General features: G+C 35.7%; 1 protein-coding gene across 2 annotated transcripts; it reads left to right on the top strand.

Moving 5' to 3' along the window:
• The first annotated feature begins 5,316 nt into the window (after positions 1 to 5,316).
• On the top strand, positions 5,317 to 10,687 carry LOC111383007. 2 transcript variants are annotated; one of them, XM_023007053.1, is made up of 4 exons: positions 5,317 to 5,434; positions 6,042 to 6,483; positions 7,075 to 8,928; positions 10,313 to 10,687. In XM_023007053.1, exons 2-4 carry the CDS (start codon positions 6,146 to 6,148, stop codon positions 10,410 to 10,412), a joined length of 2,292 nt encoding a protein of 763 aa, XP_022862821.1. In that variant the 5' UTR covers positions 5,317 to 5,434; positions 6,042 to 6,145; the 3' UTR covers positions 10,413 to 10,687. The 2 variants fall into 2 exon arrangements, with proteins under 2 accessions (XP_022862821.1, XP_022862822.1); XM_023007054.1 differs by lacking the exon at positions 10,313 to 10,687 and having other exon boundaries at positions 7,075 to 8,932.
• The last annotated feature ends 271 nt before the right edge of the window (positions 10,688 to 10,958 follow it).

The raw sequence follows: 10,958 nt of genomic DNA, 5'->3' as shown, positions 1-10,958 counted from the left end.
CGAAGAAAAAAGAAAACAACCAGAAGAACAAGAAGTTCAAAGGGGACTGCTTTAACTGTGGCAAACCTGGACATCGTGCAATTGACTGTCGCAAGCCTAAAAAGCAAAATGATCGTGCACATGTTGTTGAAACTGAAAATCTGTCTGAAGGTGTTCAAGAAATGCACCTATCTGCTGTAATATCTGAATGTAATAGTGTTGGAAATCCCAGGGAATGGTGGGTGGACACTGGTGCCACTTGCCACATTTGTGCTGAAAAGAATGTGTTTTCTGATTACAAAATTAGCAATGGAGAACAACTGTTGAAGGACAAGGAAAGATGACCTTGAAGATGACATCTGGCAAAGAACTCATCCTCAACAATTTGCTGCATGTGCCGGACATTCGGAAAAATCTTATTTCTGGTTCTTTTCTTAGCAATAATGGATTTAAGTTAGTATTTGTATCTGACAAATTTGTACTAACTAAAAATGGGATGTACGTTGGAAAAGGTTACATGACCGATGGGATGTTCAAGATTAGCGTTCTTACTGTTGTACCTAAATTGAACAACATTAATGAAGCTTCTACTTCTGCGTATATTGTTGATTCTTCTTGTTTATGACATAAAAGATTAGAACATGCAAACTTTAAATCTGTGCGCAAATTAATGAAATTAAATTTGCTACCTTCTCTAAGTTTCGATCCGAATAACAAATGTGAAACTTGTGTTGAGGCTAAGTTAGCCAACAGACCATTTCCTTCAGTTGATAGAAATATTTTACTTTTAGAATTAATTCATAGCGATCTATGTGATTTGAAATTCGTACAAACTAAAGGTGGGAAAAAGTATTTCATTACTTTCATTGACGATTACACTCGGTACTGTTATGTTTATCTATTAAAAAGCAAAGATGAGGCTTTGGAAATGTTTAAACATTATAAGAATGAAGTTGAAAATCAACTTAGCAAAACAATAAAAATTGTTTGAAGTGATAGAGGTGGAGAATATGGAGCGCCGTTTGAAAAATTTTATTCTCAACAAGGCATCATTCATCAAACAACGGCTCCTTATTCACCTCAATCTAATGGTATTGCGGAATGAAAGAACCACACGCTTAAAGAAATGATAAATGCTATGTTGATTAGTTCTGGCCTACCACAGAATTTTTGGGGGGAGGCTATCCTCTCGGCAAATCACATTCTTAACAAAATACCACACAAAGTAAAGGATGAAACACCTTACGAATTATGGATAGGTCATAAACTTTCATATAAATACTTGAAAGTGTGGGGGTGTTTAGCAAAGGTAGAAGTGCCAAAACCTAAAAAAATAAAAATAGGACCAAAAACTGTAGATTGCATATTTGTTGGATATGCTCATAATAGTAGTGCATATCGCTTTCTTGTGCATAAATCCGAGATTATGGATATACATGAAGATACAATAATTGAATCGAGGAATGCAAGTTTCTTCGAAGATGTCTTTCCTCGTAAAGACAAAAGTGATGTAAGTTCAACAAAACGAACTTACGATACTGCGAATGATGATGAAAATGAAGAAGAACTCAGACACGGTAAAAGGGATAGAAAGTCTTCGTCCTTCGGTTTAGAATTTATAACGTACATGATCAAAAATGAACCAAAGACATTCGTGAAGCAATGTCAACACCAGAGGCTCCTTTTTGGAAAGAAGCCATCAATAGTGAAATTGAATCGATAATGTAAAATCATACTTGGGAGTTGGTTGATCTCCCACCTGAAAATAAACCTCTAGGTTGCAAGTGGATTTTTAAGAAAAAGTCAAAATTTGATGGATCTATTGATAAATACAAAGCTTGTTTGGTAGCAAAATGATATAGACAAAAGGAAGGTCTTGATTTCTTTAATACTTGCTCACGAGTAACGAGGATTACTTCGATAAGAATCCTTATTGCAATTGTTGCGATACATAATCTCGAAATTCATCAAATGGATGTTAAAACAGCTTTTTTAAATGGTGAGTTGGAAGAAAAAATATACATGGAGCAACCTGAAGGATTTGTCGCTCATGGACAAGAGAAAAAGGTTTGCAGACTTGTTAAATCTTTATATGGACTAAAACAGGCGCCAAAGCAGTGGCACCAAAAGTTTGACAAAACAATGCTGTCAAATGGTTTTATAATTAACGAGTGTGATAAATGTGTGTATAATAACAGTACGCCGACAGCATATGTCTTAGTATGTTTATATGTGGATGATATGCTAATTCTGGGTAGCAATCATGATATCATTGTCTCCACTAAGAAAATGCTAACAAAATATTTTGACATTAAGGACATGAGTGTAGCGGATGTAATTCTTGGAATTAAAATTTCTAAAACACCAAATGGCCTCGTTCTTTCACAATCTCATTATGTTGAGTCTGTGCTAAAGAGATTTGGAGTCGTTGATGAAAGTCCAGTCAAAACTCCGATAGACACGAGTCTACACTTAGCAAAAAATAGAAGTGAACCTGTACATCAATTAAGATATTCTCAGGTTATTGGAAGTCTGATATATTTAATGAACTGCACACGTCATGACATTGCTTTCGCAGTTAATAAATTGAGTAGGTTCACATGTAATCCAAGCAATGATCACTGGAAGGCATTGAATAGGGTACTTCGATACTTAAAACATACCTTAAAATTTGGATTACATTATATGAGATATCCAGCAGTATTAAAAAGATATTGTGATGCAAATTGGATATCTGATATGAAAGATTCTAAATCCACAAGTGGTTATATATTTACACTTGGTGGTGCGGCAGTGTCTTGGAAATCCTCAAAGCAAACTTGCATAGCTCGATCAACAATGAAATCAGAGTTTAATGCATTGGATAAAGCTGGAGAGGAAGCAGAATGGCTTCGTAACTTCTTAGAGGATATCCCGTGTTGGCCTAAGTCGGTACCTGCAATTAGTATTCACTGTGACAATCAGTCTGCTATTGCAAGGGCACAAAATTGCATGTATAATGGTAAGTCTAGACATATACGTCGTAGACACAATACCATAAAGCAGTTGATCTCAAATGGTATTATCTCCATTGATTATGTGAAATCAAAGGAGAATCTCGCGAATCCGCGTACAAAAGGTCTATCAAGAGATCAAGTATATTATCTATCAAAGGGAATGAGATTAAAGCCGAACATGCATGACTCTTGATGATGGTAACCCAACCTTGTTGACTGGAGATCCCAAGATCTTGGTTCAATGGGACAACTAAGTTATTAAGACTCAGTTAAGCACTTAACCATCCCTTTATAAAAAGTGCTGTCTGCGGAAAGTAAAAGGCTAAGTTGTAACTTTTAATGATGCCTATAACTTGGATAAACCAAGTGGGGTATAGCAGAATACTCTCAATAGGAAATCACCTATATAAGTGTGAAGTGGGGCGGCTTCCATGAGAATTTGGGGCTTAAAATTCTCTAAAACACTTATGAATCCCAAGAATTGTTCAGGGCCAAAATGAACACAACTATGAGAACCTAAGAATTGAATAGAAAGGTTATTGTGTGGATACTATTGCCTTGGTTTACACTAACGGCTGAACAATTCAAGACATCAGTTCACTGATTAGCGAAGTAAACTCGATAGTATTCCACTAAGGCAGGTTCAAAGCCAAAAGCAACCTCTCTTGAAGCAATAAGTCTTTCGCATGTACTCTTTGTTCGTGTCTGCATTGCATAGTCATGATAATTTCCATTCATGTGGAGGATTGTTGGAAATTGTGGGTCAATTGGGTCAACTTTGACCACAATTTTAAGTGGGACCCGATGTTCGATGTATCGAAATTAATGTTCAATTAAATTCTAAGTTCCAAGTAGATGAGTGTAGAATATTTAATTGTGAAAAACCACTTCAATATGAATGAGAAATTATGGTTGAAAGTTGGACAATATAAGAGAAATAAATGGGAAAGAATTGGAAAAATGTTCCAATCTCACATAGGTTGCAAACACAACCTTAAACCACTCAATAAATTTCAAGTTTGGATATGGGTTTGAACCCCAAGGGATACCAATAGTGTTTGAAAGGGGGGAGTCTTAGACAATGTCTAAACTAATCCAAAAACCACACACGCGCGTCGTCGCCGGTCGGGTCGTGGGTGTGGGCCTGTGTTAATATTAATTAAATTTTTGTTTTAAATTCAATTAATTCCCTCCATTTGATAGTTTATTAAGCGACCCATCAGTTTGCTAAAACTGTGCGTTAAGTGGGCGTGAGTGGTGGATGGAAATTGCTCAACCGTCAACTCTCTCCTCTATTTGAATGGTCCTCAAGCTTTCAATTTTAAACACACACAGAAACATCATGAAATCATTCTACATACACACTCTTCTTCTCTACAATAGTCTACAGAGAGTACTTCCGTTCTGATTCGTTGTCTTGCAGTCGAAGTGCTGCTTCTGCAAGTATCTAATTGTTGTATCTTGGGAGACGCTTTACCACATACTGTAAGCACCGTGTGACGGGGTAAAAACGTCTTAAGGATAGAGAGCCTAGTTCTCGCCTCGATCATCCTCATTCCGAATTCTGGACTTCTTTATTCTTCTGTTTTATTCTGTGCAATTCATTTTCAGAAAATGATATTCTATTTTTATTGTTTTGCAATTGTTCATCTGGTTTAGCAAGTCATTCATGGAAAATCTGTTCTGTACAACAGATTCGAAAAACGAAAACAACAGTACTATACGTACCCAACCACCACACCACCATTGCATTTGTAGCACTATCATCGCCACCGTATTGCACACCTCTACTCCACCGCACCACAGTAGCACGTCACCACTGCGACGCACACCTGACAGCTCCACCATCACCGCACTGCACACCTCCACCTCCAAACCGTCAGTCACTACACTCAATTTTTTTTAAAAGGAAGGACGCCGCAACTCGTGGTGATTCGCTCTCCTTTTGGGGTGATATGGATTGAGGGTAGGTGATGATACTTGGTGATGACTAAAAGATGAGGAATTCCTAATTGTTGTATTTGTACAGAGAGAATGGGGGAGGTGATGAGCTTATAAACAGGAGAGAGATGGTGGAGGGAGAGAGATAATTATGGAAATAAATTAGGATTTTTCATAGATGAGGACCTAATTTGTGAATAATGAAACTTCATCCCTAATTTTTGTATTGTTATCTTTAAACATATCCAATTATGTAATTTCCACTTATTTCATTTTTATTAAATTAGCTGCTAGGCCCAACACCATCCATAATGGGCCGAAACACAGGCCCAATTATACTAGTCCCAAGGTGTTGAAGATGTTCTATATAGGGTCCGCGTCTCTCTTTCTTTCTCTCCCCCCTACTTTCGTTGGTTCATGTGTTGCGGCATATATATTGGACACAACCCCTCCAAATTGAAAAACTTTTAGCTTAATTTTACTTCATGGAAATCTACTGTTAATTCATCACGTTAGAGGTAATGACTTTTTTTTATTTATTTTTATTTTTATTTTTTGCAAAAAAGAATAAGTCATTGTGAATAATTGAAGATTTTGCATATATCTTGTATTCTGCTCTGTGGGGACAAATTTAAGTTTTGCGAGTTAATTTTTAATATTTTACTGGAATTTTTTATGGGTTTTAATTATTTATATTCATATGTTCGGTTCTTATGGTCAACTATAGATATGGGGATTTCTTACGCATAGGGTTTCTGGTAAATTTAGAAGATTGTTGTGTTTCTAAGATTTTTATTCTGCAAGCCATATTACCATAGACTTCAATTGTTTGAATTCATCAATTGTAATCATTAATTTGAAAATAAAAAACTAATCATGAAATTAATTAAATATTTTGCACGAATCTTGCATACTACTTGTGGGGAAAGTATAAGTTTTGCTAGTCAATTTGTAATATTTTACTCAAATTTCTTTTGGGTTTTTAATTATTTATTTATCTGTTGGCTTCTTATGGACCACTGTAGATTTGGGGATTGTTTTACACTTGGGGTTCTGGTAAGTATAGAACTTTGGTTGTGTTTCTAATAGTTGTTCATTATTTTTTGCTTTAACCTGTGATTGTAGGTTTGATCTCCCTTAAACAATTGTTGCTTGAATTATCCGGGGGGCACTTATATTTGATCCAATCTATCTGCGTAAGTTTTACTGTATCCGTTTGTCCTTTGCTCATGGAAACTAAGAAAATCATAGCCATATGCCAATCTGGAGGTGAATTTGTGGCCAACAAAGATAATGGATTGTTGTCTTACACTGGTGGGGAAGCTTATGCTCTGAGCATTGATGAGAAGACACAGTTGAAAGATTTCAAGCAAGAACTGTCTGAGAATTTTCAATGCAATGTTGATGGCATGACAATAAAGTATTTTCTTCCTGGAAACAGAAAGACCCTGATTACCATATCAAAAAATAAGGACCTCCAGCGTATGCTCAACTTCTTCAAGGATTCTGACCAAGTTGAGGTCTTTGTAGCTTGTCCTCAGAATGTGCCTAACATGCCTGCTAGTAGGTACTTGTACCATCCCTTATAATCTATCGTTAGCATGAACCAACCTCTTTGATTTTGCCTGCAACTAGAGTAAGAAGTGGCGCACTGGTTTCTTATTGATTGTTAATTTTTAATATGTGAAGAAGCATCGACCCTTTTATACTACCTCCAGGGTGGAGTGTAGTTTATACTAATAATAAAAGGTACGACCCAAACTGATGAGAAAACAGATTTAACCAATAAGACAATAAAGAGATTGAAAGGATAAGGAAAATTGTGGGAGGCTGAAGTGAACACTAATGTGTTTGTGCTCTAAATATAAGTTCCAAAAATTTCTACACTGAAACTTCGAAGCAGTCTAACTGGTAAAACTTCAATCACTAGGAGAAGGTCTAAAAACTACTGTCACCAAAGCTCTAGATGTGTGATCTACTATGTTGTCAATGCTGTTTTCATGTGAAGGAAAATGACACACATTTTATACAGTATGTCTTCCAGCATGGTTGTTTTGGGCACTGGGACTTGAGCAAACTGAGTTAGCACTTGTGATACCAACGGGCCACAAAAACTTCCTTTGAATGCTTAAAAACTTATTATCTGCTTTTTATGCAGATCAAGCAGAACAACTGTGTCAGAGGCAGTGATTCCTTCTGATGACCCTATGGATATTATGCAAGATGATGATGCAATAGTTTTGAACGAGCCTATTGAAAGCTTACCACTCAAAGTAACTCCATTTAGCAATGATGAGAAGCATCGGAGAGCAGCAACCCAGTGGGAGAACATCATCACTGGTGTGGACCAAAGATTTAATAGCTTTGCTGAATTCCGTGAAGCACTGCATAAATACTCGATTGCTCATGGATTTGATTACAAATATAAGAAAAATGACAACCATCGTGTAACTGCCAAGTGCAAAATGGAAGGCTGTCCATGGCGTATATATGCATCAAGGGTGGCTGCTACCCAACTTATATGTATTAAGATTATGAATGCTGAGCATACATGCGGAGGAGCTACCATAAAAGCTAGACAGGCAACTAAGGGATGGATAGGGAGTATTATAAAGGAAAAATTGAAAGTTTCTCCAAATTACAAGCCAAAGGATATTGCCAAAGAAATTGAGCGTGATTATGGCATTCAGTTGAACTATAGTCAGGCAAGGCGAGCAAAAGAGTTTGCACGGGAGCAGCTTCAGGGCTCTTATGAAGAGGCATACTCTCACTTACCATTTTTCTGTGAGAAGATAATGGAGACTAACCCAGGTAGCCTTGCTACACTAACCACTAGGGAGGACTCAAGCTTTCATCGTCTTTTTGTTTCATTTCATGCCTCGATATCTGGTTTTCATCAATGCCGTCCTCTTATTTTCCTTGATAGCACTCTTCTTTACTCAAAATATCAAGGAATATTATTAGCAGCAACAGCTGCAGATGGGAATGATGATTTCTTTCCTGTTGCCTTTGCTGTGGTAGACGAAGAAACTGAGGATAACTGGCATTGGTTCCTGTCAGAACTGAAATCTACCTTTTCAACATCAGAACACATTACTTTTGTCTCTGATTTCCAGAAAGGTATAAGAGAATCATTGCTTGATATATTTGGCAAAGAGTGCTATCATGGTTATTGTCTACGTTGTCTTGCTGAAAAACTTAATAAAGATGTAAAAGGACTTTCACATGATGCAAGACGTCTCTTGGTTCAAGATTTATATGCTGCTGCTTACTCAGCAAAACTTGAGGCTTTTGAGCGCTGTCTTGAAAATATAAAAGCTATATCAGCTGAAGCTTATGACTGGGTAATTGGGAGTGAACCAGAACACTGGTCTAATGCATTTTTTGGCGGTACAAGATACAACCATATGACATCCAACTTTGGTCAACAATTCTATAGTTGGGTGTCTGAGGTGGATGGGTTTCCAATAACTCAGATGGTTGATGTATTGCGTGGTAAGATTATGGAATTGATGTATAGAAGACGACTTGAATCCAGTCATTGGGTTACGAGGTTGACACCTTGTATGGAGGAAAAGCTTCAGAATGAGACAGCTAAAGTACAATCTCTCCAAGTATTACAATCAATTGGAAATAGCACATTTGAGGTTCGTGGTGAATCTGTTGTTGACTTGGTTGATGTCGATAAATGGGACTGTAGTTGTAAAGGATGGCAGCTTACTGGATTACCTTGCTCCCATGCTATTGCTGTTTTTGAATGCGTTGGTAGGACCCCATATGATTATTGCTCCAGATATTTCATGACTGACACTTACCGCTTAACTTACATGGAGTCAATCAACCCAATACCAAACGTGGAGAAACCAGAAAAAAGTGAAGTTTTTGTTACTCCTCCTCCTACTAAACGACGAGTTAAACCAAAGGTTAAACCAGTTGAACTTATGGACAGCATTAAACGCCAGCTCCAGTGTCGCAGGTGCAAGGGCCTGGGCCATAATACGCGAACATGCGAGTAAGTGTCTTTTTCTTAACATCTTTATGTAGCACATTTGAGACACATTTTTACTTAATTGGGGCATACATTTTTGTCTTCGGGATTACTCTATGTTCGTGTTAACATCTCTATGCATTTAGTCATTGTCATCCACGTGCTTGCATGCCATTTTATCATTTCATTCTGCCACGTCTCTGTTTATTGCAATACGTTCTTTAGTTCTAAATGGAAAAAAAAATAAAATAAAATAAAAAATTGATATTTCCATAATAATGAAGATGACCTTCAGTAATTGACTTTAAAATAGGGGTGGACATGGTTCCATATAGTTCTGGTTCCTAGAGAACCAAATCGAATACCAACGATTTTTTTAATAATGGAACCAAATGGTTTTTTTAAGAGATATGAAACCGAACCGTTCGGTTCTTGTTTGGTTCTAATTTCATTTCTTTAATTTTTAGATTTTGCATCATATAAATTAGTAATGTATACTTAAATAAGAATTTAAACATCAAACATTTAGGAAGTTCAAATTTCAATCATCGAGATCAAAAAAGTCAATAACTAACAAACAAAATATATTCATAATTTGAATACACAAATCAGTTTTCGTTTTCATACAAAAAATTGTTTAATAAGTAATAGCAATGATTCATTAAATTAATTGCAGTAGTTTTGAAGGCACACCCCTGTATTAAAGAATGAATTATCAAAATTTTTAAAGTCCACTTCTACAAGCAACATTAATCGTTTAATATTTCATGAATGTTTATTGGTTTTCCTTCATTTATGAAGAACACAAATAATTCATCAAACAATCAAAGTAAAAAAAGAGTTTAGAAACTTTTCAAGTAATTAACCAATTTCATTTTTCAATCTTAAATGACACTCCACTGACTTGATGAAATGTGGTACTAGTATGCTGTGTAGTGTAAATTGAAAATGAGTGAAGGAGAAATAATTCAATTGAATATAAAATTAGAGTGTAGACAACTAATGAGTTGTTTATCTCTAATGAACCAAAATTGATTAATAAATTGTATTCAATTAATGGTTTTGGTTCTTTGAACCGAGAACCATTTGATTTTGGTTTGGGTTCTGGTTCTGGTTCTGGTTCTGGTTCTGGTTCAAAAACCAGAACCAAAACCAAAACCAAACTTAATATTTAATTTTACTAAAACATGCTTTGCAGTGCAACTCGCTTGTTTTTGAAGGCATTTATAAGTTAGTCCGTGATATTTTGTTATTCTTTGTCTAGATACAGAATATTAGATCTCATTATTCTTTTGTTAACTCCTATAAAAAAAAAATAATAATAAATAAAATTATTCTTTTGTTAACTGAATATTATTTTTTTTGTTGTTTTTCTTTCTTCTTCCCCACCTTTTGATTGTTTTTACAGCAAGGTGAACAACAACTTGCTTGATGAAGAAGCACATACCCTTACTCCACTTTTGACAGGGATGACCACAGATGAACCTACTGATGGGGGAAACATTTGAATTTGGATATCTCCCTTTTTAAAGAATGTATCTATTCTGGCGATGTTCTTTCTGATGAATATTTTAGATAGTTTGTATCTCGAAAATGAACACTTTCGTTGTTTTGTTAATAAGATTCTTTTCTGCTACTTTTTCACCCAAATTTAAACATGTTTCCACATTTTGAACAGAATTTTTTTTTTTTATTATTATTTTTTTCAGATATCATTGATGAATGTGGTGGTGTAATTGCTGAACTGGTTTTTTCTGCTGGTTAATATGCTGGAGGTTAAACATCTCAATAGTCACGCTACTTTCGATGTTGCTTTCAAATATCACTGCTTTGAATGTGTTTTTTCCGTCCATTATTTCATCTCTTCCATTTGAAAAGTAACAATTTTGATGGCATTGCAAACAGAATCGTTCATGGAAAACAAAAGTACCGTTGAGAAATAACTTTGAAAGCATGGTGACTACTTTGAAACGTTTCAAAGTTGCAGTTGACAAACAGTTTTCTTTTCCATGCTATCATTGATATCGTCAGTAAATTTATTTGTAGTAATATTC

Source organism: Olea europaea, unplaced genomic scaffold, assembly GCF_002742605.1.
Source record: "Olea europaea var. sylvestris unplaced genomic scaffold, O_europaea_v1 scaffold2599, whole genome shotgun sequence".
Classification (NCBI taxonomy): Eukaryota; Viridiplantae; Streptophyta; class Magnoliopsida; order Lamiales; family Oleaceae; genus Olea; species Olea europaea.
Note: the sequence above shows the minus strand (reverse complement) of the source record. Positions and strands in the feature narration are given on the sequence as shown.

Excerpts from the sequence above, each read along its gene's own strand:
- LOC111383007 (XM_023007053.1), top strand. The coding sequence starts at position 6,146 with ATGGAAACTAAGAAAATCATAGCCATATGCCAATCTGGAGGTGAATTT. Across the intron at positions 6,484-7,074 it reads CCTAACATGCCTGCTAGTAG|ATCAAGCAGAACAACTGTGT; the intron begins GTACTTGTACCA and ends CTTTTTATGCAG. Across the intron at positions 8,929-10,312 it reads CATAATACGCGAACATGCGA|CAAGGTGAACAACAACTTGC; the intron begins GTAAGTGTCTTT and ends TTGTTTTTACAG.